Genomic DNA, 26,549 nt, shown 5'->3' on the forward strand with positions numbered 1-26,549 from the left:
TGTGAGTCCATAAACAAAGAGGGATGAAAGATAAATATAAAGAGCCGATGGGAGAGTATCTGGGGCATGGATTGGGTGTGGGGAGGGGAGGGGAAGAGGGCTAGAAATCTGCTCTAAGTCTGGTTTTATTTAATGTCTATTAATGATCTGGAAGGAAGCAGTAAACACCACATTCATTCAATTTATATTTGATGTAACGACTCCTATGAATTAGAGAGGTGTTGTGTAAACCAATGGGGACAGACACAAAACACAAAGAAACCTAGACAGGCTGGAAATAGCGAAGTGAGAGCCAAGTGGATGGGCAAAAGCAATGGTCTGCAGGAGGAAGCACAGCCTCAAATACAGACATGAAGCGGAGAAATGTGCTTAAGGAAAGGAGACAGAAGGTCTTAATAATGGCAGAGACCAACAAACTGGCTGTGAGCTTGTGGAACAGACTCATCCCAAAGGAAGCACGAGGGTAAGTATCTGGACCTATTGATTTATGAGGAATTAAGACAATGAGATGAGTTTGGCTGCTTGACAGCTGAGCAAAGAGATCAGAGTGTGCTCAGGCGTTAATGCTGAGACAATCTGCCGGAGGTGAGGAACCACCCCGGGGACCTCTATCTATTTGGACAGTGTAAACACCACAAAAGAGGAGGAGGACTGATTTATGGAGTGGGAAGGAACAAGGGTCAGAAACAAGCTAAAAGAAATATAGGCTAGCTCAGTGACAGTGTGAGCTGTACTGCCCCGTGAGACAGCTACCTGCAAAGGGGTCTGACATTTCTTCTTTCTGAATCCCTTAAAACTAGACTGCGCAAAGGCACATGAGAGAATGTGCTTTAGCAAACGGGCTTTTGTCTTTGAGAGGATGGACTGAATGAATATACAGGGCAATGGCAGCCAGGGTGACTGCAGTCCAGATAAAAGGGTTTGTGTGCTAATACATCTCATCTGTTGTAAAATCCTAAGATGTGAGCCTTTCTCTCCCCTAAACTATCCACGCAGCACAGTTTTATGGGAAGGCAAAAATAATAAAACCTGGGGACAACTAATGAAAACACAAGGATGAGAGGGAGGCCAAGGAACTAAAGTGCCAACAGGTAGTACCGAGAAAAAAGTTAGGTTCAGATCAGAGACCTTGACACCTCAAACTCAGGGGCTGGACTATTCACTGGGGACATGGGAGCCCTGAGAACACTCCCCCTTTCACCAGGCTGCATTTGAGCTCACATCTCACAGCTCCTCAAAGAGCGTCCTAACTACTCAGCCTAGCAGAAGGAACAGTGGTTACCATCCCTTCCATTGATGCTTGTATCCCCTTGAGGGTTTACTGGATGAGAAATGAAAATGATGTTCTCATCATGCAGGAGGCCACAGGTCTAGCTTTCAGTCCCAAGAAAAATATTCCGTCGTTCAGCAGGAGTGACTGCTCTAACAGCAGAGCTAGAGGAAAGCATTCACACCGTCTCTTCTTCAGGAGAAGGAAGGAGGCATGAAAAACCTTCAAGAGAAGAAAAGGCGGGGTGGCAAGAGTAGATTGTGAACTTCCAAGCTGGCTGCTCAGTGTAATACAGATTTGGATGGCTCTGGAGGCAGGACCAGAAGCAGATGATTGAGAGAAACTTGGCTGACAGACACGCAGATGGCTCAGGAATTTAGGCAATCTGAGGGTGAAGTGGAAAGGGCATGGGAATTTTGAGGTTTAGTTTTGCTTATGGTGTAGGTTAATCTAGTACTAATATCTTACAGGATCAGTGTTTTAAGACATTAAACCTCTTACGTGCACCACAAGAATGTTCAGAATATACTGGAAAATTGCCCTTCATTGAGATAACTCCCTTCCCCAGACAAGCAGCTATAATGCATTATAAAATGAGATCTCATGCTCTGTGCTGAAGGGAAGGAGAAGAAGAAAATGAAAGAAGAAATCCATTGAAAATAATGTCTTCAAGCATAAGACACTGGGAACAGGCTTCCCAGCTGTCTGAGGAAGATAAGGACAAAAGCAAAAGTGAGGAACATTTTAATGTGTCACTGGTGATAGGAGCATTAGACTTGGCAGCAAGCTGTATTTCTTTACTTAAGCAATACTTAATGTTTTTGAAAAAGTACACAAGGATGGAAATAAATTAAAAAATATATATATTAAAAATTACGCCTTACTGCAGAGAGCTGGGAAGGTACCCAAACTCCAGATCCTCAGGAGCAAGGGAGGAGTCTCACCCTATAGATTTGTAAAAGGTATTCAAACATTAAGTGTATCTACTTTGATTCCCCTTAATGTACAGACTGCCCGTGAGTGAAACACCTGTCTCCAAGAACAGCTTCTCAATACCTTCAGTTCTCCGCAGGAACTGCTCATGCAGGCTCGTGCTTTCTATACACTGCTGTAGTCACCAAACCACGCAATGGCTGAGGCTGGCAGGTACCTGTAGAGTTCATCTAGTCAATCCCTGCCCCAAGCAGGGTCAGCTACAGCAGGCTGCCCAGAATCATGTCCAGTCAGGTTTGAATATCTCCAAGGATGGAGATTCCTCAACTTCTTTGGGCCAGTATTTGACAACCTTTGCACTGAAGATGTATTTTCCGATCTCTCAGTGGAATTTCCTGTGTTTCAGTTTGTCCCAAGGGCATCACTGAGAAGAGACTGGTCCTATCTTCTTTACAACCCCCTCCCTTAGATATTTATACACATCGATGAGCTCCCTCCTCCAAGCTGAACACTCCCAGCTCTCTCAGTGCACCCTCGTACATCAGGTGCTTGAGCCCCTTAAACATTTTAATGGCCCTTCACTGGGTATACTCTATGATGTCCAGGTCTTATAGTGGGGAGCCCAGAGCTGGGCACAGCACTCCATATGTTTCCCCCCAGCGCTGAGCAGAGGCAAAGGATCCCCTCCCTCGACCTGATAGCCGTGTGCCACCTAGCACAGCCCAGATCTGGCTCGTGTCTGGCTTGTTGTCCACCAGGAGCCCCAGGGCCTTTTCTGCCAGGCTGGTCGTCAGGCAGTCAGCCCCCAGCCTGAGCTGTTGCAGACTATTTGTTTGGGGCAGTATTTAAAACTCTTTGGAAATAAAAGAAGAACCTTGTTTCTGTGCCCTTTTACATGCACACGGTGAGGCTGTCCCATAGAGAAACTCTTTCCTCTTCCCTGAGGACTGGGCAAGCAGCAGAGGAGATTACAGCTAGCTACTGGAAAAGTACTTTTAATGGTAAAGAAAGTAAAGCAATGGAAAATCATGCAAGGAGATTGTGAAAAGTCTGTCACTTAGACAAGTACCTCACAGGAATATATTAGGCCTAAATGATACTGCTCTCAAGCAGAGGAATGGACTAAATGAACATTCAAAGCCTAACCATGGATCTCAGCTAATTCTCTATATGAAAATAACAGCCTGAATATTTGAAAACAAAACAAAACAAAACAAAACAAAAAAAAACCAACCTAAAACACTGTTATTCTAAGCATGGCACCTATCATCTGACACAGCACTGAAACTCAACTACTTATTCCCAAAAAGGCATTTTATGGTCTTCTCCTCTGCAGTATCCCAGTGTTCTGCAAACACTGATATTTTATCTTCCCAGGGCTCCTGAAGACGAGGAGGAAACATTAACTTCCTTGTTTACCCATAGCAGCTGAGGTGTAAAGAAATAGAAGTCAAAATTGTTAAAAGAAACCATAACTTTGGTTTCTGACTTGAGGTGCTTAAAAGAACAGATTTTTTTTCAGGATCTACAACATATCTTCAAAGCACAGCTCCCATAATAGTGAGAATTCACCATATCCCAAACCAGGTTCCAGTTGACAGGGTTTCCAGAAAATCAGTTAACATCTGTGAAAAGTTTTGAGTTAAGTGACTAGCCCAGCATTTCATAGGAATGATGTTCAAGATAATAACAACAAAATCCATAATAGCAACAAAATCCAATACCAGGACAACGCTCAGTTTCCCAAACCACAGCACAATCCTTTCCTATCTTGAAATCCTCTGCCATCACCCTCCAAATTCCAGTTTCTGCAATGAGGTAACCATGATTCATCCCACAGCAGGTCCATCCTGTGCAGTGGGGAAAAAAAACAAAAAACAGGCTGTGGTCATGCAATTACAAATTGGATGACAATACACAGAGTGGACCTGAATTATGGCAACTTTATTTCTGGCATTCTCTGTCCTGGCTTGACAAATATGGTGTTCTTTTATGGGTTTATTTTTTTACTGTTTCAAGTAATTTCTTAGTTTTTTACAAAAGCAAACTGGAAAGACAAATTTGTCATATGGAACCAGCTGATCCACAGCTGGGTAAACAGCAGAACTGAACCTTTTCTATCCTCCATGCTGTTCAGTGGTCTGTGGAGATACACTGGCAGAGCTGCTAATAACGATAGGCTGCTATCTTCAGATGGTTTTTGCATTTGCATATTTTCAGATGTGGTTTGGCATTCCAGAAGGAACTAGCGATATGTCTTCTTTTCTTGAAAAATATTCCTCAAAAAACGTACATCTCCTTCTGTCACTCCAGATTCTTTCCTTCAGGTTTTGTTAATTTTGTAGGTATAATGGTATGCTGGCTAACCTGCAGTTATAAAAAAAATCAGAGCTATATTGTTAAAAGAGGGTCAGCTGGCCACATTTGTCTGCACCAATGTCAGGGACAAGTAACACACTGTGGATTTCTAACTGGATAGGAAACCTTGGTACCTTCCTCCTGAAGCTGTGCATGATTCCTGTGCTGATTTCTGAACCTAAAGTAAAGTTGACAGCATAGATCTCAGTTCTGATCTTCCACTGGTTTTATATACATCCAATTACACTGACTCCTGTATAGTTGTTTCCAGATAAGTAACACCAGCAAGTAACGATAGTGTTATATAAATACATTTTATCATTTAAGTGTGACTGCTTTCCCATGTTAAAAATTCAAGAATGATCTAGTACATATGTCTACACATAAAGGTGCAATTAATTTCTTCTTGGCAATGTAAATCTCTTACCTCAATCAAAGTCAACATAGAGGCACTAATAAAACTATTAGATTTGAAGTACATCTGATTGTTTAATAACTTTAGACCTGTATACAAATGGGTCTTCCAGCTTTAAATATATAGAATGACTGAAAAAGTCTAATCAATTTCCCTGCAGAGGAAAAGAGGCCAAGGCTGGAAGGATTGCATTTGGGATGTAGAAGCCAGAACCATAGAACCACTCATCCGAATTAAATGACATTATTATTAATATCACTCAGAAGCTATGTGAAAGAAGACAAGCTGAAAGGATATATTTAAACATGCCAAATGTGTTAGAGATATCTTAAATGCATTTCACTGTCCTCAGGTATGCAAGAATTGGCTTGTATTTAGGGCTAGCTAACCTACCAAGCAGGTCAGTACACTGGGAAGCCAGAAGAACATATCAGAGAAAAAAAGGACATATTTTTGCCATGATCAGTGCTACTTACAAACACAGTGACTTACAGCAAAAATCCGAGGAACATTAGATCGTTACAGTTTCTTTCTAATGACTGGGCAAAATCCCCAAATGACACAACTCTTCAGGAAGTCTTTGAGCCAAGTTGAGCTGATGTAGCCCATGAAAGAGCAACAACAAGAAAAGGGGCCAAAATCTAATGTCATTGATAAGGCCCAGTGATATGGCAGGAACATCAGTCCTTGACCAGTAGTGAATAAAGCACAGCCAATTTGTATTTGAAACGCATCCCTACTAGCTGATAGCCATGCGACGTACCTTTGTTCACATATATAATATCAAATGTGTGCTAGTTCTGTTGTTCCACTAATGATGCTTGATCTGTAATTTAGGTCTACTGTTTGTCTGCTCAACAAAAGAACATCGCGTGCCTGAGAGTCAAGAGGGTTAACATCTACTTGATGCACTGAAATGCTCAGCTCACTGCTACCATCTGCATTAACAAATACTTGAAATTTTATAATTGAATCTCATGGAACAAGATTGGTTGATGAGAAGCTCAACATGGGCCAGCAATGTGTGCCAGCAGCCCAGAAAGCCAACTGTATTCTGGGCTGCACCAAAAGCAGCGTGGCCAGCAGGGTGAGGGAGGTGATTGTCCCCCTCTGCTCTGCTCTCGTGAGACCCCACCTGGAGCCTGCGTTCAGCTCTGGGGCCTCCGTTATAAAAAGGACATGGACTTACTAGGTTGAGTCCAGAGGAGGGCCATGAAGATGATCAGAGAGCTGGAGCACCTCTCCATGAAGACAGGCTGAGGGAGCTGGGGTTGTTCAGCCTGGAGAAGAGAAGGCCCCGGGCAGACCTTACAGCGGCCTTCCAGTGCCTAAAGGGGGCCTACAGGAAAGCTGGGGAGGGACTCTTTGGCAGGGGGTGTAGTGACAGGACAAGGAGGAATGGCTTTAAACTAAAAGAGAGTAGGTATAGGTTAGATATAAGGAAGAAATTCTTCACTCTGAGGGTGTGAGGCCCTGGCACAGGCTGCCCAGAGAAGCTGTGGATGCCCCATCCCTGGAGGTGCTCAAGGCCAGGCTGGATGGGTCTTTGGGCAACCTGGGCTGGTGGGAGGTGTCCCTGCCCATGGCAGAGGAGTTGGAACTAGATGGACTTTCAGGTCCCTTCCAACCCAAACCATTCTGTGATTCTATGAACCACACAACCGCTGAGGCTGGCAGGCACCTCTAGTCAGTGCCTGCCCAAAGCAGGGTCAGGTTGCCAGGGACATATCCAGTCAGGTTTTGAATATCTGCAAGGATGGAGACTTACAGCCTCTTTGGGCAGCCTGTGTCGTTGATCAATCACCCTTGCTTTGAAATGTGTTTTTTTTTTTTCTTTCATCTTAATGGAATATCCTGTGTTCCAGCTTGTGCCCATGTTTGGCTCCATTTTCTTTACCCAGCCAGGTATTTATACGCATAGCTGAGATCCCCCTGACCCTTCTCTTCTCCTGGCTGGACAGCCCCAGCTCTCAGCCTCTCCTCCTATGTCAGATGCTCCAGTCCCTTAAACATCCTAATGGCCCATCACTGAACTGGCTTTAGCTATGTCCATGTCCCTTGTACTGGGGAGCCCAGACCTGCCTGACTGCTCCCCTTCGGAAGACTTTGCTGTCCTGGTCTGTTCCATCCTGTTCCACGTTTTCATTCTGCACCCAGCCAAACACAAAATGAACATCTTTGACTTTGGGAAATAGCTTCTTCTACATGTTTACTTTTTATTCCTTTCACAGGTAGAGAGTTGTAAGTCTTTCTGAAAATCACCAGGTGAGATAAATCCCCTTGGAGAAGAGAAGGCCAAAGCAACATACCTGTGTTGAAGGTAGGCATGCCAGCTGCTTGCAGTTGAGCTGATGTTAGCTTTAATAAGTGGTCACAGCACTGTGGTCACATTGAGATGGGTTTCAGTATAAAACAGTGATTTAAGTACCGTTCTGGGAATGTATATGAGTTGCCAACATACGCTGAAGTCCAGCCTGGTCTGCATGCTGTCATTATCCATAAGAGCCAGAGGACAGAGAGTGTGAGAAGGCCTCTCTGCACAGTAATCCCATGTCCATTTGGCTGTGTAGGCAAGCTCCTTGTGTCTTATTTCTTCTTCTGACCTATACTCTTGGGAAAACCTCCAGGAAAAGCCCATGTCCTGCACAGGGAAGCCTCACCGCTGTTGTCCCTCCATCTTTCCAAGGCTGTGTCTCTGATACAAATCTACCCAGATTAACACAGGAATTTAGTGAGGGGAAATGGATCTGTAGATAAGAGAAATTTTCCTGGCTTAGCTATTTGGCTACATTGCAATAAGAATACCTATCTAGAAAGCGTTTCCTGTTACTAAAGGCATCATTGAGGAATGTCTAATTCTTAGCAGAACTGCAGTTCTTGTTCTACACAATCCAGATGATATAAATAAATAAACCATGAAATGTTCAGAGAAGACAAATCACCAGTCCATCAAAATGCCTGATAAATTAGTTCAACAGACTGGACTACAGGCATGTTCAATGAATCATCATCACCGAGAGTAAATAAATTCAGATTAAGAAAAACTTGATTGAATCATGCTGAAGTTTGGCACTTAACAAAATAGATCAGTCTGAAGTCTTGCATTAGGAACACATAATCTCTTAAGATTTATGAGTGTTATTGCACACCACATATGTTTCTAGGTTACTGTTTGCTGTGTTGAGAACTGGATGCTCTGAGCATTTGCCTGCTATTACACATCTTAAACTCCAAGAAACTGTTCTCCTTGCTCTCCTCTTTGGGGTACAGAACGAACTTTTACAGTAGTAAACTTCTTGATTGCTTCCTTTCCCCCAGTCAAGTTCCCAGTCTCTCCCAGACAATTTTTGGTTCCATCTGATTATTTAATGCTGTTTGCTAACAAATCTGTAGCGTGTTGCCACATAGCCAAAATGTGAATGGACTGTGAGCTGAGCTCAGTCACTTTGGTTCAGCCATTGGAAAGAATCCTCAGCTTTTTTAATCCAGTGACACAATCCTCAGACACTGGTCATTTCATTAATCTTTTTTTTGGTAGCTGTATATTAGGAACAACACATGTCCATGGAAATCTTCTAAACCACAAATCAAGACAAGAAATAACTTGACCAGGTTTTTATCAATAATTACTTTTGTTTAATGTTTATGTTATGGCAATATCCAGAGGTCACAATCAGGGTGGAAATCCAGATGTGCTGCCTGCTATGGAGATCGGAAGGTAAAGCCCTTTACAAAGCAAATTTAAAAATTATAAACACTTGCAAATCTGATGGCAAGTTTTTCTTCGGTGTAATAGCATACAAACCTCAAATATCTTTGCATTTAAGGTTTTCATTGCGCTGCAGATGTTGGCTGGGGATAGAGTTAGTATTATCAGCCTTATTATACCAAGAGGTATAATATGCAGTTCAAGTTCCAGACTAACACTGTGGGGGACTCTTCTCTCAGCCTTGGACGACAATCATATTTTACAGAATGCTTAAAAGAACAAACCAGGATTTACAGCTAGCATTAGGGATTGTGGGTTGACGTTGTCAGAAGTTGATATTTATAACCTGAGTGTTATCACACAGACAACAAAGCCTCATGTCTTTATCCAAGCAACCAGGTGCATTTTCATCTGGAAATACTGATCTTCCCCATACCCTCCAACTCACATTTTACTGAAGGAAGTGACAGAGTCTTTGGAGAGCCCAAAACTACATTCCAAGAGGATGCGAGATATAATATGGCAGAATTTAAAGTATGTTCAGTGCAAATCAAAGCGTGCTCAGCATAAGTAGCCTCTACAGCTATAGAAACAAACAAAAACTCAAAAATACTGATTTTGTGCCAAATCCCTGTCCTAAAGACTAATAAATATCGATGGATACCATAAACATTGCAGATACACACATAAAAATATACACAGATGCATACACACTAATAATATTTCTCATGTTATGACCCGATTCTGAAATAAGCTGTTTTTTCTGAAATACAAAAGTAATATTCACCAAAGCAAACATGCCCTTGGTTACCCTGATGCTCCAGCCCATTTGTAGGGCAGACAGGACTGCTGTACAAGGCAGCCTCTTCTGCTGGCTGCAGGATATGGCTCAGTCAGATGTTCTCTGTCTACTGACATGATCTGTGTGATGCTCTGTTAACACTTTAAATCAACCCCAAAAACACTGAGAACTACCCTAGCTAATCTACTACCCTAACTACCCTACTACTGAGTACTAACCCTACTGCCATGCCTTGGCCAGCTGAGATACATCTAAGCACGTATTTTGTCCAAGGAACTGCAGAGAAACAATCTGCAGAGCATGAATCTATGACAAGTTACCTCTGGAAAATGTGGCCCAAGGTGGGACACGCAAAAGGAAGCACGGCTAGTGTGTGCACTTGGCAGGGGTACTGGGGAAAAGTGAAGGGAAGAACAAGGAGCAAGCTGGAAGGGGAGAAGAACCCTTGTAAGAGTGGAACAAGTACCGCTGCATCTCAAACAGCTCTCATTTCCAGACACAGCAGCAATTCATCTGCTCTACTTGGGGCAGATTGTGTGAGTCACAAATAGGATTTCACAGCCAGCAGCAAACTTGTGAGCCATAAAACCCACTCCCTACAATTACAAAGTGATCACCTCACAGCGATGTTGTAAGGCCTGATCAACTTATATTTATATAGCACTTTGAGATCCTCAGATGAAAGTCGCTATAAAAAGCTAGGGATTTTTCATAGTGTTCATAGACCACCTGCTCGGACCAGAAGCATTCACTTTTAACATTGCTTGAGCCAGCTACCAATCTGATATCTCCACGGGAATTTCCTAAAACAGATGTGGCTGTCACATTTAATCTCTCTTTTACTAGGAACTCTGAGAAAAAGGAACTCCTGGAAAAGGAAATAAAACAAATCGCATTAAAACTGATGGTGAGAAGAAGCCCCGTAATTCTGTTCCCACAGCTCATGGATTCTCCATCTGTACCTTTCAGAAAGCTGCCATTAGTGACTAACTCCACTAGCTCCACAAATTAGACCTGACCTAGATTCACTGAAGTCTTTGTTCAGCAGCTGGTTAGTGTAATGTTCTGACTGCAGCAAAGTTCAGAATTGCTCTACAAAGCAGTGGTTTGAAAAGAAAAACAAATAAAATGGAATTCATGTTTCCCTGTACTCACAACACGCTAGCCCCACTCGACTTTATACCAAATGTATGTCAGTGAGCTGAGTTCTGAGGTTTAAATGACTGCAGTATTCTCATAACTCCATAGCATGCTCTTGAAAAAAAAATTACTGCATTATTTCCTCTTACTCTTTATTATAGAAATAACAAACTCCAGGAGACCAAAGAAAAGCATGGTTCTGAAAACCAGAGGTGGTTGTAATTAAGCATATCGTTAAGTGCTTTGTTGAATTAAGGTTAAAAAATCTGAAGTTTAAAATCATGTTAGCAAAGGATAAAACAGTTCAGAGAGTTTTTTAAAATCTGATCTGAACCATATGAAACTTTTCTGAGCATGGATCTGGACTGGCATCCCTTCAAAATAAGGTTTCCCATGATGTTTTGGACTTTCTGCATTGTGTGTAGAAACTGAGCACAGATGTCCCAACATGTTTTAGAGACTTTAAAACCTTTTGTTTCATGATAACAGTGGGAAACATTAATTAGAATCTTATTTAGCGATCCAGTTTGGTGGGTTTTTTTGGGGGGTTTGTTTTGTTTTCTTTTCTTTTTGAATTGGCTTGCTCTTATTTTAAATATAATCCAAAAATATCAAAATGAATCCAAAGGAAATAGCTTCTTGATCCTTCATCCACTAGTGAGAGATTTCTTAAATATTTTTTGGAATATTTGGAGAGAGAGAAGAATGTGCAAACTCCCAATCACACCCTCAGACAGGCAAGTCAAGCCTTTAGGATAAATTACAGCCCAAACTGTATTTGAGATACATTTCAGGAAAGGCACTACCATGGCACAGTTTTAGTGGGTGAATCAGAGATGGACCATTGCTGCAAACGGTTCATTATCAGTGTTGACGGGACAGGAGGTGCTGTCCCATTCAACATGGTCACATAAGCATTAAGCAGGCTATGGAAAAGTTTTTAAATTCTGTTTGCTGTGTGGGCAGTTATTAAAAAGTAAGTGTTTGAAGCTGACTCTGTTTTCCACTAAGCAGAATTTTTTAAATAGTCTGTAGCAATCACGATATGGCTCTGTGCGTCACAAAATATTTCTCTTTCTGCTTTAGTCTGTTACTAAAAGAGGAGAAATCGCTGAAGGCAATGCCATTAGAGAAACATATCTTGTTGGCTGAGCGTAATGGTTACTTATCTCCTAGACAGTGCCCTTCCAGGCTATGTGCTACAAGACAGCTCAAGGAGAGAGAGATTTGTCTTAAATTGCCAGCTGGCAAATTTTGCACATGGTGGTTTATGAGGGAATGGTGAATGGTCCACAGGACACAAACCAGGGGAGAGTATTCACAGCAGCTGTCCTGGGAAGCTTCAGGAAGCTGGCATGTGTGACATGCGTGACGAGCCTGTCACTCACTCCCTTTTGGCAATGCTGGGCAGTGAGGATGTACGTGTGCTGTCAGGGACCCTTCCTTGTCAGGTAGCTACTTCCTTAGTCACCCAGGGCCCTTCGCCTTCTTCACTGTCAGGCTGATTTTGGAGGCGAACTTTGCTCTCCTCTTGGCGGAGCAGCTGGTGCAACCTAAGTGGAGACTGAAGAACTGTGAACTCCAGAGGCCACGATGTACCAGCTCAATCCTTTGCAAGGAATATGAAGATAAAGCAAAGTCTCTGATTCTAGGTAGCTTCATAAAAAGACAGACATTGCTGGGATTTCACACTGAAGAAGCTGAGAACCGTGTGCAGGAGACAGGAACCAGCAGCTTCTGATTCTGCGCTGAGATGGACAAATGTTGGATGTAGAAGTGCTGGAGCCTCTGATGGTCCTCTGTGATCAGAGCTGGGTCCCAGTACTTATGTTACCTCACAAAAATCTTTTTACCCAAATCTCTATGACCTCAACCACAGAGGCGTCCAAGGACCTAGGTGAGTGTTCTCTCAAGGCAGCATTTGGTCTCTCCCTTTCCTAGGAAGCAGGATTGACCTACAAGAGCACAGCTGACACCAGACAAAATGGGCAGCTCTTCTGTTGTGTCTATCTTGAGATAACTCCTCTTGCTCGTGGGAATTAAGGATGTTACAGAGGGCAGAAAGCATTTGTCTTTGGGGCTATACAGTGGATAATGTAGTGGGCCACTTATGGCACTCAGAAGGAAACAGTGCCTCAGTCCAGGAACACTGCACCCCTCTCTGCCTTGTGCCATCCATATGGGGCAGAAATTACAGGCTGCTCACAGCCATTTACCTTCTTTGTTTCCAAAATTGCAGCTTTCAGGTGACACTCAGTCAAAATAAAAACACAACGTGAGTCATTGACAGCAAATCACAACACAGGCAAATGCAGGTTTTACCAGGTTTTATGTGGCAGATTAAAGAGTAGCTCCAGGACTTCCAGCAGGCAGAGGTTAGTGAGACACTACCTGCAGCATCAGGATGTTTGGGTAGCTAGTGAGGGGTGGCAGTGGCCACCCAGGTGTGGCACATAGATTTTCTGCTCTCCCTCTGCAGAAACACTTCTGCAATGTGCAGAGAATGTCACTGGTATGCCGGTATGCCCCAGTGTCATAGAACGGAATCATATTGTAGGACAGCTTGGGTTGGAAGGGACCTTAAAGCCCATCCAGTTCCAATCCCCCTGACACAGGCAGGGATGCCACCCACTAGGTAAGGTTGCCCAGGGTTCCATCCAGCCTGGTCTTGAACACCTCCAGGGATGAGGCATCCACAGGTTCTCTGGGCAACCTGTGCCAGGGCCTCACTGCCCTCTGAGTGAAGAATTTCCTCCTAACCTCTAATCTGAATGTTCCCTCTTTTAGTTTAAAGCCATTCCCCTTTGTCCTGTCATTATCTGACAGCAAAAAGTTGCTCTCTGTCTTTTTTATAAGCCCCCTTTAAGTTTTAAAAAGCTGCAACAAGGTCACCGTGGAGCCTTCTCCAGGTTGAACATCCCCAGCTCTCTGCCTTCCTTCACAGGAGAGGTGCTCCAGCCCTCTGAGCATCTTCGTGGCCCTCCTCTGGACCTGCTCTAACAGCCCCACATCCTTCTTGTGCTGGGGGCCCAAGATCTGGACGCAGCACTCCAGGTGGGGCCTCACAAACGCAGAGCAGAGGGTGACAATCTCCTCCCTCCCATGCTGGCCACTCCTTTGTTGATGCAGCCCAGGACGCAGTTGGCCTTTGGGGCTGCAAGCACGCGCTGCTGGCTCATGTCAAGCTTTTTGACCACCAGAAGCCCCAGGTCCTTCTCCACAGGGCTGCTCTTAATGAGTTCTTCTCCCAGTGCATCATCCTAAATCCAAACCTGCAGTCCTGGGAACCCTTCTTCCCCATTGCTTATTGCTACTGGAAATGCTTTCCAATTCCAAAGTACAACCATGCCTCTCCTTTAACATAGAGTACCTACAGTACAGACAGCTACACCTGAGCTAGGCATTGGTTATAAATACACTCACAACTGGTGTGGCTCATTCAGAGCAGCTCAATAAAGTGAAAAAAAAAATGGTGCTGAGGATATTATGTGCATGCCATAGATGATTCAGGGGTTATTTGGAGTAGCCCTAGGCTAGTCCTGTGGACCGAATATTCATTTGTGTTGGACTGCATTAGACATACTCCTGCAGCTCAGCTTTTGGGACATTTTTATCCAGAAGGAATGCAGTTCTCAGCCTCAGTGTAAACCAAATCAAAGCATTGGAGCCAATCAGGAGGATGACTTCAAAAGCGCAACCCTAATCCCAAGCAGAATGCTCATGTAAACATACCCGCTGCAGACTCCTCTAATATTTTTCAGTCGGGTTTGTAGGCTTGGTTCATTCAACCCATCACAGACACCAGTTTTCAGTAGGGGACAAGAGGCTGAAGTTCCACAGTCTGTGCTAAATGGAAGCCAATGATCCTTTCTTGCCTTGCACTCCATGACTCCAGGGTATAGTGATTTCCCCAAGGAAGACAGTGCTGCCTGCCCACAGGGCTTGCAAAGGTAAATATTATCAAGTGTCCCTTGTAGTCAAGCATCAGGTGCTGCAGGCACAGCAGTGACTAAGCAGGTCAAGTCTCAACAAAAGGCAGGGGACAGCAGAGTCATCACAGCAAACCTTCATTGCTCATGCATTCAGAGCACCACAAATGATCAGGATTTGCCACTGTAGAGCCACTGTCAGGCAAAATGAAATGCAGGCAGCGTGGTTCATTTTCTTTAGCTGACAGATGGCCTTTCTGTGGTCCACAGGAGTTTCAGTTTGTCACATTAGAGGTTTGTTTTCAGACATCACTGCCACTGCTTTATGCACTTCAAGCTTAGTAATGCATTTGACTCACCTCCCTCCCCAGCCTTATACTGCAAATGCCACAACAGCTCACAGAAAGCCTTTGCCTCCCAAGGAAAGCAGGCACGTCTGTCAGGACACTTACATAATGAGCAGGTTCATGAGCAAATGGCACTGCATTTCTGCCTGGGGTTACGGCAGGGAGGTTTGACACCGTTCTTTCAAGAACAGCTGAAAGATCCTACAGATGGGCTAGACTCAGCTTCTTTAAAACTTCAGTTAGAAAAAGCTGGCCACAGATCACCAGCAGCTAAAAGATATGAGAGCAGCCACCATGCTGACACGAGAGGGTAAGAGCAAGGTGGATTTGGACCAACCCCTCCTCTTCATATCTCCTGTCAGATGGGGGCTCTGTCCGGTTCTGGCTGCACTCACATCATCTGTGTAAGCATCCAGAGAGGGAAGTAGCCTTTATGAAATTGTTTAAATTCGTTGTCAAGTTATTCATTCTTTTTGACTTGGCAATATTCTGTTACAGGCCTCTTCCAGTATTTAAATGAGCACTATGTGCAAAATATATATATAAATGAATAAATATTTATAAACGTATTTACCAGTTGGCCACAGTCAATGGTCGAGGTAGCAGGAATGATGTCAAGAAAAGATCTAAGCTTTGCTCCCAGCTATCTGTGAGGCTTTGCAAAGAAAATCAGATTTTATCTGTTGATCTCAAAGTAACACATCAAGACTCCAGGATTTCCCAATCTATCTGGTGCAAAAGAAAATGGTCAGCAAGAATGTAAGTTTCAGTCTGGTTCCAGGACCGAAGGGGGATGATCTTCCAGTAAATCTTAATTTCAGACTTCCCACCTCCAGCCTAATAGATGTTTGTGGCCTTACGTCCAAAGTGAATCTATCCACCAGCCAGTGGAAGTGCTGATTAAAACACTGACTTAGGTCCAATATCTTCATTTAGATCCTATTCAATATTTAATTAAGGCTGCAGAAGGAGCCGTTTCACTTCTTCCAAAGCTGACAAGGCACCCAGGTTCTCAGTGCCACATGCCCCCGTCAGCATTAAACTCCCTGCAGGGTAGTGCAGGTGTGGGGCTGCCAACAGGGGCCAGACAGGGACACGGACAACGTGTCCAGGTGGCAGCTTCCTACCCCCGGTTTGTTGCCAGCATGGCAATAATTCCCCATTCTGTCACATTTTGGGTCACTACAAACCCCAGGCAGGGTGTATAGCCATGCGAGGCACGCCACAGGAGTCCCAGCCAGGCACCAGCACCTAGCCCATGCCTTCACGTAGCGCTGGCACCTTCTCGTGTTCCTTAAATAACATGGTACGCTGTGTACCAATAAAACAAACCCTGTCCTTCTCACACAGTCTCAGAGTCAAACAGGTTACTCCTGCAGACCCAAAGCTAGTTGGTTATTTGTGATGCGGCCCTCAGGTGATGTTAGTCGCCCATTTACCTTGCCCAAAAGGCAATCCTCTCTTGCTTCCTTCCCATGCCAGCCCCACCTCCACACTCCTCTTCCATTTTCCCCCATCCAGGGAACATCCATAGGGCAGTTTAGTCGAAGCCATTTTTTTTTATTTATTTGATTTATTACTAGTGCTTCCTGAACTTCACTCTTTTCTGATACATCACTGGCTCATCTTCAGAAAAAAAAATGACATATCTGATTCCTTTTGACATACCAAAGTGGATCATTTGCCTTAGATTCCACCAACGTGAGTGCGTCTGCAGCAATTCGTCCTGTTCTTAGGGCTGGAAAAGGCAAAAGCACTGTGTCAGCGATAGCGGGTGGCTGTGGAGCAGAGCGCGTGCCTTGCAGGAACGTTCAGATCAATTTTGGATTACTACCTTGGGTGCTAGCAGCATTTTAGCCTTATTATGAAAATGCTCCGGCTGAGCCAATTAGCCCTAATTACAGGAGCAGTTATATTAGCCTTGGAGGAGTTGTATCCTAACACAGTTATATTACTTTGCTGTTTAAGTTATTTCCAGCACCTCTGCATGAACTCTGCTGTGCCATTTAATCAGAAAATACAGAAATATCCCAGGTTAGATATGGAGAGTGACCGGTGACTTTTCCAGGGAAAGGATAAGAACAGAGGTGGATAAATGCATTTCCTGAAATTAGCATGAGGCTGCCTATATATATTTTTTTTTCCTTAGCCAAGTAGCTTAAAAGGAGAGGACACTGTATAAAAGCTTGAAAATCCTCTAAGCATATCTCCACTCAATTTCTTCCAAAGCAGCATTAGGGGGAAAAAAATCTAATTTAAAACTAAAAAAGAAAAGTAATGAAAAATACATCTTTTTCAAATTCAATATGTTTCAAGCCCCGCTAGATATCTAGGATAGCGCAGAGCTGGTGAAAAGACATTGCTTGAATGCACTGTCAGCAGTAGCTCACTATTCCTTGCAACATCACTAAGGAACATGAGTTATTTTTGTTCTAATGGTGAGTGGGAAACTAAAGCAGAGAAGTTCTGTGATTTAGCCAAGCCCTGGGGAGCAAGGAGGGACATCCAGCTCAGAAAGCCCAACGTGGTGGTTCCCAGCCCTGTGTCCTGCCATCCCTGCCCCTGGGCATTAAGAGCCGGTATAATCAGTCCTTCCCCGGTGATGGGTTAATCAGCCTTGAGGGAGGCTGTCACACACTGACTTAACTGTGCAGCCGATGGGAAGCAGGAGAGGTCCGTGAAACGCCAGTGGACGCGTGGCGAAGCCCCCTGGGACCCAGAGCCCAGCCCTGGGGCATCTACAGCAAAGGGAGGGACACCCAGGGGGAAAGGGGGGCAGCAGGACAGCCTGCATCCCAGGCACCCGCCGTCAGGAGAGCCAAGCATCAGCCAGGAAAAGGCAAGCAGGAGCAGTGCCTGCAAGAAGCAGTGTCCCTGGGGGGCTGAGGGTGCTGTGGCTCATGCACCGCCCTGTGGGAGCGTCCCCAGAGGTGCGGGGCTCCAGCCACACACAGCAGCAGTGTCAGCGGGGCACGGCGGGGTGCTGCTGGCACCCCATGTAGGAGTCTGAGTAGGCTCTGGAGACCCAGCCGATGGCAGACACCGTCACTGACCTGTCCCACCCCGTGTCTGCCTGCAGTTACTTACAGGGTTGTATTTTAAAACCGGGGGGTGTCTCGCGGGTGGGGCTCAAGGGTATGGCCTCATATTGTGCCAAGGGAGGTTCGGGCTGGAAATGAGGGGACATTTCTTCTCAGAAAGAGCAGTCAGGCACTGGGACGGGCTGCCCAGGGAGGTGGTGGAGTCACCGTCACTGGGGGTGTTCAAGGAAAGGCTGGACGTGGTGCTTGGGGACACGGTTCAGTGGGTGACATTGGTGGCAGGGGGATGGTTGGACCAGGTGATCTCGGAGGTCTCCCCAGCCTCGATGGCCGATCCCAGTGCCTCCTGAGGCGTGAGGTACAACCTCCGCCCCAACCCAGCCACGGGCGGTGGGCGGCGGCCGAGGGGCGAGGCACACCCGCGCCTCAAGAGGGGCCAGCACCGGCGGCGGGGGGGGGGGGGTCGTCAGAAGACCTCCCCCCGTACACACAGACAGACAGACGGACGGACGGACAGACAGCCGCACACCCACCGCCCAGGGGCGGCTGCGCCGTGCCGCCCCTCCCCAGCCGCCAGCGGCGGGGCTGTGAGGTCGGAGCGGCGGGGAAGAAGGGGAGGGCGGCCCCCGCGGGGGGTCGTCGCCATGACGAGAAGCTGCGCCGCCGCCGCCGCCGCCGCTGGAGCCGCCGCTGTCCCTTCAGCACCGCGGCGGGAGGAGGCGGCGATGGCGGGACGCGGGCGGGGGCCGTCAGGGCGCCGCGGCCGCTGAGGGAGCACGGTAGGGAGGGAGCCCCCCCCCCCCGGGCTGCGGGGGGCTGCGGGGCCCCGGGAGGGCTGTCCCGGTGCGGGAGGAGAGGTCCGGGGGGCTGAGGGGGCAGCGGGGGGTGGGTGCAAGGGGGTGAGGGGGGGAAAGGGGCCGGGGGAGAGCGGGGAGGGGAGCGGCGCTGAGACAAAGGAGCAGCCCTGGGGGGGCTTCGGTGGGGAGGTGGGAGAGGGAAGGGGAAGGGGGGAGGAAAGGGGGAGAGGGGAGAGGGAAGGGAAGGGAAGGGAAGGGAAGGGAAGGGAGAGGAGAGGAAAGAAAGAAAGGGAAATACAAGGAGAGAGAGAGAGATGAATGAGAGAGAGAAAGGGAAAGATGAAGGGGAGAAAGAGATGAAAGAAATAAAGATGAAAGAGAGAGAGAAGGAAAGAAAAAAGGAAGGAAGGAAAGATAAAGATGAAAGGAAAGAAAAAAGATAAAGATAAGGAAAGAAAGAAAAAGATGAAAGAAGAAGGAAAGAAAGAAAAAGAAAGAAAGAAAGAAAAAGAAAAAAAGAAAAAGAAAGAGGAAGAAAGAAAAAGAAAGAAAACATGAAAAAATAAGAAAAAAAGAAAGAAAGAGAAGAAAGAAAGGAAGAAAGAAGGAAAGGGAAAGAATAGGAGAGAAAGAAAGTCAGTGGGTGAACATGCTGTAGATTTGCCCATTCTGCTGATTTTTTTGTGCAATTGTATCCTAGGTTTTTACTCCCTGTACACCCTTCGAAGGAGCTCACTATGACAGGGCAGAGTCTGAAGGCTTTATCTGAGGCAAATTTCGAAGACAATGAGATCAGCATCAACGTTGGAGGCTTTAAGAAAAAGATGAGATCCAACACATTGCTAAGGTTCCCCGAGACCAGACTGGGCAAACTGCTGAGCTGCCACTCGAAGGAGTCGATCCTGGAGCTCTGCGATGACTATGATGACACCAAGAACGAATTTTATTTTGACAGGAACCCTGAGCTCTTCCCTTACGTGCTACATTTTTATAACACTGGCAAGCTCCATGTGATGGGTGAACTCTGTGTGTTTTCTTTCAGCCAGGAGATTGAATATTGGGGAATCAATGAATTCTTTATAGACTCATGCTGCAGTTACAGCTACCATGGGAGGAAAATGGAGCCAGACCAAGAGAAATGGGAGGAACAAAGTGACCAGGAAAGTACCACATCTTCTTTTGATGAGATTTTGGCATTCTACAATGATGCCTCTAAGTTTGACAAACAACCCTTTGGAAACATAAGGAGGCAGCTCTGGCTGGCTTTGGATAATCCTGGCTACTCAGTCTTAAGCCGAATCTTCAGTGTCCTTTCAATAGTGGTGGTGCTGGGCTCCATCGTGACCATGTGCCTGAACAGCCTCCCAGACTTTCAGATTGTTGACAGCAACGGGACCCCCGAGGAGGACCCTCGCTTTGAAATCGTGGAACACTTTGGTATTGCATGGTTCACTTTTGAACTGGTGGCGAGATTTGCAGTAGCTCCTGACTTTTTAAAATTTTTCAAGCATGCCCTGAATTTGATTGACCTAATGTCCATCCTACCATTTTATATTACCTTAATTGTCAACTTGGTGGTGGAAAGTAGTCCGACCTTGGCAAATTTAGGCAGGGTTGCACAAGTCCTGAGACTCATGAGGATCTTTCGCATCTTAAAGCTTGCTAGACACTCAACAGGTCTCAGGTCTCTTGGAGCCACCCTGAAGTATAGCTACAGAGAGGTAGGGCTTCTTTTACTTTACCTCTCTGTTGGCATCTCCATTTTCTCAGTCGTGGCTTACACCATTGAAAAAGAAGAGAATGAGGGGTTAGCCACCATCCCGGCTTGTTGGTGGTGGGCTACGGTTAGCATGACCACGGTTGGCTACGGGGATGTTGTGCCAGGGAGCACGGCTGGCAAGTTGACAGCATCTGCATGCATCCTAGCCGGTATCCTAGTGGTAGTGCTTCCCATTACACTGATCTTCAATAAATTCTCCCACTTCTACAGGCGTCAGAAGCAGCTAGAGAGTGCCATGAGAAGCTGTGATTTTGGTGATGGCATGAAAGAAGTTCCATCGGTCAATTTAAGGGACTACTATGCTTATAAAGTTAAATCCCTTATGGCCAGTCTTACCAATATGAGCAGGAGTACCCCCAGTGAGCTGAGCCTGAATGATTCACTGCATTAGTGTAAAAGTTTGACAGCAGTTTGCATGAAAGCTATCAAGAGCTACGTTTATGAATGTTTTCCTATTTGTCTTTTTTTTTTTTTCCTAGAGGATAATGTTGCTGACACTGCACTAACTTTGCACTTGAGAAACTAAAGAAATTTACATTACAAGTTGACAGTTTGCACATCCTCATCCTGTTGCATCGGTACTGAATGCTGACCTTTTCATACAAGTGTTACCACTCCCATGGCATTAGTGCTAGCAGTATAGTGATGATTTATTACTTTGTGCACTTCCTCATTTGAGCAGAGAAATGAGCATAACCGAGTGGAATAAAAATTCTCAGCTGTGTAACTAACGATGAACAAATCACCTATCACCTGTACTGGTATCTGTACTAGTTCAAGACTATCACGTGGCAAATGTAGGACTTCTGATGCATTTTATAACTGTTTTTAAAGAAGCACCTGTGAATCACTGACACGGGAACACTTTTCCCCGTCTTTCTGACTGGTAATTCTGCTCATCACATGTCTGAAAACACCTCTGAGCTTCACATTTCAGTGGAAGTTTGCTTACTCTTTAGCACGTGTTAAAAACTGAGTGTTCTTGTTTTGAGATGCTGTGTACAGTAGTACTTTTTAGAAGCTCCTAAGCATAGACCTACCTCTGTTTCCAACATTAGGTCAACACCGAGCCCTCTGGAGAAGCCCAACCCTCATTTTCAGATAGCTGCATAGTCAAAGAGTTCCTCAAGTGACTCTAGGTGTGGAGGGGCATGAAGACATCTCAGGTTTCTCTTTTCAGAAGGGATGTGCTCACAGCCTTGTTCCAATGAAATGCTCTGCATTTCAGCCCATCAAAATGGTTCTGAGATTAGCCACACAAAAACGTGGGTTTTCAACAATTAGGAGCTCCAGTGGAAAATCTGGGTTTGTTTAATGAAGAGAAATATTCCCACATGAACAGTACAGGCAGCATTTTAGGAACTGACATTCATATACTGCAAAAAGACTAATTATAAAGTTGCCATATGTGATGCTGAGATACAAAATCTAATTTTATCAGGAAAGCTTGAAAGCAGGTGTTGATGGCAGCCAATTCCATTACGCTTTCTGCCAAGGAAACTCTAAGGGGAAAAAAAAAATACCCTGCAAGTCACATTTTCCCTCTGAAAAGAACTCACAAGTTACAGCTAAGAAAGACTGTAAGGGCCTAAGAAAAGAACAGATACAGAAAAAGAGCTTAATACTGCACTCACTGTGGGCAGATCCTCCCACCCGGTTTTGTGACGTAGCCGGTTTAAATCCTCTCAAGGGCTGGCCTGTACTTTTTCAAGTCTTTTTTTTTTAAGAGAGCAGATCATCTGGGTTCTCAAGAGTAACCATGAATCTACATAAACTTATTATTTGAGTGATCAGCCTTTTCCCTTATGTAATTGTACAGAGATCAAGCACTTGTAGCCAACAGGCAGAGCCCTTACATTTCTGGTGAGTTGTGCTGTGAAACAAACTCCCGGCACTCAGAGGGCAGAGCAGCATTTCTCTTCAAATCCTGCAGTTTTTCTGCCCCATTTATTACGCGTTCTGCTACTTTTTTGTTTTTATTTTTTTCTTGTGAAGACTGGAGAGGTTCAGAAAATAAATTCAAACAGGTTAGAACGGAAATTAAAATACTAAAGCTGAATTTATCCTGTTTGGAAGCCTGTGTTTGCATACCATAACAAGGAGTGGCACCCAAATTAAAGTCACCCAACTGGCAGAATAAAGCAAATATGGTATGGATAAGTCCCTTTTTAGACTGTTAGGGGTTGCTGTCTGGTCTGGATCTTTTGGTGGTGGTGGTGTGTCAGCTCCACCTAAAACCAGAAAGCCGAGCACCCAGGATCAGATTCCAGTGATCTGTCAAAGGCTACACAATGGGAAATAACTTACACCCCACCTCACCCTCCCCGCCCAAAAGTTCCTTTGAACACCCTCTCCTGAGGTCAATAAGCCATGAATCGTGAGGAAAACAGGTCCTTTCTAGTCTTACCAGAATAAAACTTGTACAGATTTCAGCATAGCCTATACAAGCCGTGAAGTCGGTAGGCGAGATGTTGCTCGGTAGCTCCAAACATCAAAAAGCTGTACACATGGCCCTGAAGCTTGACTTGGATGACCCAAATTAGGCATCCAAATTTGAAACATTTTGCCGAGGTTTTTCACTTCTGGAAGGCTGGTTCAAGTTCTCTACTGGGTCATCACAGGCACAAATTCAATAGTCTTGTCTCTTCTTCGTATTGCATGAGTCTAAACTATCATACACCTACAGATACCCATATGAAACATGGCACAGCACTAGGTTACCTGTTGGATTGAAACTCTGTGAAAGAAGTAAGAGAAGGAAGAGAAGGGTTTGCGTAGCACATCCGTACACTCCAGTCAGGTTAAATACTGCCAGGGAGGCAAAATCTCCCATTGGTTTCGAGGCCAATGCAGCCCCCATCGGGTCTGTTGCCTCGGGACCTGCAGACAACCTCACTCTAAGCAGTGGTTTTATCTCACTTTTGCGAGCAGTAGATTCACGGAGTTCAAAACCAGTGACTTTCCGGGAAGTTATTTGAGGAGATCTGTAAACTTGCCAAAGAGTCACAAATTTCCTCAGCTGTTGTGAGTTTAGCATTGCAAAGGTTGATTCCAAACTTTGCAACACATCATTTCAATAACCTATAGCTTATCTTATGTTCTAGATTTATTACTCATAGGGCTGATGCTCTGTCATTTCTGCAAGTATTGAATGGAATGTGTCCAAATTGCATTTTACTAAAGAAAATGAAATACCCCAAGGAATTATGACTTTTATTGTACTGGTTGAAAGGAATTTTCATTATTGCTTTTTTATATAAGTGCTTTGGATCAAAGACACTAAATAAATAAAGTACTGAAATTTAATATGTTCTTATTATCATGACAATGACTTTATGCAGTACGCAGGAATTCCCTTCATAAACTTAACTAGCTCCATGTTAGAAGTAGTCAGACGTTGCTCCCACTACTCTGGAACTGCGTTCCAGAACTGCGCTGCTCTCCGAGGCTTGTGCAACTTTTAGCATAATGTTATTAACAGCTGCTTTATATGAGGCTGTTCTCATGCCGGCACTCTTCTGTAGCTTAAATAATTCCTTTTCCTCCTAGCGCTTGCATGCATGATGTATAGATAGACAGCCATCACATGCACTTACAGGCTTATTTTCAGGGGGCGATACCTGCCAAGATCCCTGTAGTTTTTTTTGCAAGCCTCGTTCCTCTGATCATCCTAGGGGATGTAGCTTTTTTTTTTTTTTTTTTTCTGCCTTACTTCTGCTTAGATTTAATCTGTTTGAGCTGGCACTGCACAGCATTGTATCTTGAATGAGATCACTTTATACAGCACTATTAATATTTGCTTAGGCTAACAGAATTTTTCACCAAGGAGGATGACAATTATTGCGAGTAAAGTAATGTTGTCTTAACTCACCAAAAATACCAGGGCAAGGAAGAACGAGGCCCATCCTTCCTGCCATTTTATGAAGTAACCTCTTGCTAGTGCTCAGTCCAGCCCGTGGTGGAGGTCTTCATTTCTCATTAAACAGGAAAATGTTTATATTTTGACAGAAAACTTCAATATCTCAAAAACTTTTATGAGGCGAAGAGAAGGAGTACTTTTTGAGTAACCAGTACTTGCCCCAGGCTTTTTAAATCACTGGTTTGTAAGAGCAGGGCATCTTCAGTTATAAAACTACAGGTCTGAATTAAAGTATTAGTGGACTAACTGGCAACTTTCTCCAGTATCTGAAACTTGAGCATCATTGTGGTCAACAACCTGCTTACTATGGGTGTGCAGTTTAGTGAAAACGTTGCTCGTGGTACGTGCTCCTCCTGCCTTTTGATGGTCACCTGCCTGACGGCAGCATAAGTGCTGCTACTGCTCTCCTTAGGCTGAAAGCCCTGAAGCGCTTCAGTGAGGATTACGGTAATATTCCAAATGAAGAAACTTTCTTGCCAGGAATGAACTGTTAGAGAATCTTGACTTCTAGTACAAATCTAGGCTATCGTTCAGAGATGTCCCCGAGAAGCAATATGTTACGTTATTTTCCCGAGAAGTAAAATCTATACATAGATTGTGATTAAGCTTTTTATGTGTGTTCGGATTTTGTATTATTGCCTGTTTTATGATTCACGTACTTCCATCACTTGCAAATTCTCTCTCCCTGCAGACTACCTTACCCACTCTGAAAGCAGACTGTCTTTTCTTCACATAGTACAGCATGATCTACTTCACAAGGAAAACTTAAGAACAACGAACTTTGCATTTAATTTTCCAACTTGAATACCTTCAGTATTGGTACCTTTTTTTTGTACAGGACTTTATGAGATGGCAGCGAACTACACTATCTGGTGCTCTTTGTACTGCGTTTCTTGTCCCCGTAGTGTGCTACTCACTCAAGATCTCAGCATTGTGCCACAACATGGAAATTAAATGCACAAAATATGTATATTAACACAGAGATTAAGAATTTATTTACATTTCAGGATATTGTTAGTATATATTATAATAAAAGAGAAGCCTTCATCTTCTTGTGAAGACAGATTTATTTTAAATATACACATCAAGCTAAATTTCTACTTTATAAATGCAGTAAATTGGGGGAGGGAGGGGATTGAAACACATATTTTAGATGAGCAAATAGCACAAGCTTCTTGTTCTCTACCTCATAGATTAGGGACTAAGCAGCATACCAATAGCACTTGTAGGTGCTAAATCAATTTGACATGACCTTTCATCTCCTCCAAACCAACCCCCACCCTCGGAGGCCCCAGCTGTGCACATACAAGCTGCAGAAAGCCCGTGGAGTAACTGCTCTTGCTGTCTTAGTTATCCGTTTCCTCTCACAATATTCCTGACTTTCATTTACCTTCGATGGTACTTCCAAACAACATCCAACCCACAGTCACCACTCATACCCCGTGGCGAGGTGTTGTACCAAAACAAGTATTTTCTTACCATGTTCTTTTTTTGTTTGTTTGTTTGTTTGTTTGTTTTCTCCCCAATTTATGCGCCTAGCTTCCCCTTTAGTTACACCAGAAATTAATTTTAACTCCTGTAACTTATTTTTAAGATGCCCCACTATTTAGGCAGAGCTAGAACAATATTCTCATCCGGTTTCTGAAGCATCTTTTACAGATTCTGCCTTTTCCTTTTGGCGGAAAAAAAAAAGATAAATAAAAGGACTATGCTTTACACCTGAGAGTAATTGACAGGTTTACCAGTGCCACAACAGGCAATACATTACTCAAAGCACCAGTTCTCCACCTAGTTGATTCACGGTCATAACAGATGTGCCTTCTGAGCAACCGCTGAGTTTGTATCGCCCTCATCAAGGTTCGTTAATCTCTTCACCTCTCATGCATAAAGGGATGGGTCATCAGCTGGAAGAGGCAACCTCCAAGCAATCTAGAAAGTATTTCCTGAAATAGCGCGATGCTGCTGGCCAAGCTCTGGCTCTAGTGTTTATTTCTGCTGCTAGTACAGCAAATGGGGAATCATCTCACAGCCTCTGGTTGAGAGTCAAACTGGACAAGGAGCAATTTGTTTGCCTGACATTATCTCACCCTTTTCACACAACCCTAAATC

At 44.5% G+C, this 26,549-nt stretch overlaps 1 protein-coding gene across 2 annotated transcripts; it reads left to right on the forward strand.

The window, feature by feature from the left end:
- On the forward strand, positions 1–25,487 carry KCNS2 (potassium voltage-gated channel modifier subfamily S member 2). Of its 2 annotated transcripts, XM_080583195.1 has the most exons (3): positions 1–463; positions 7,208–7,296; positions 19,442–25,487. In XM_080583195.1, exon 3 carries the CDS (start codon positions 19,479–19,481, stop codon positions 20,910–20,912), a length of 1,434 nt encoding a protein of 477 aa, XP_080439321.1. In that variant the 5' UTR covers positions 1–463; positions 7,208–7,296; positions 19,442–19,478; the 3' UTR covers positions 20,913–25,487. The 2 variants fall into 2 exon arrangements, with proteins under 2 accessions (XP_080439321.1, XP_080439320.1); XM_080583194.1 differs by lacking the exons at positions 1–463; positions 7,208–7,296 and adding an exon at positions 17,269–18,723.
- The last annotated feature ends 1,062 nt before the right edge of the window (positions 25,488–26,549 follow it).

This window comes from Anser brachyrhynchus, assembly GCF_964034855.1.
Source record: "Anser brachyrhynchus genome assembly, chromosome: 2".
Lineage (NCBI taxonomy): Eukaryota > Metazoa > Chordata > Aves > Anseriformes > Anatidae > Anser > Anser brachyrhynchus.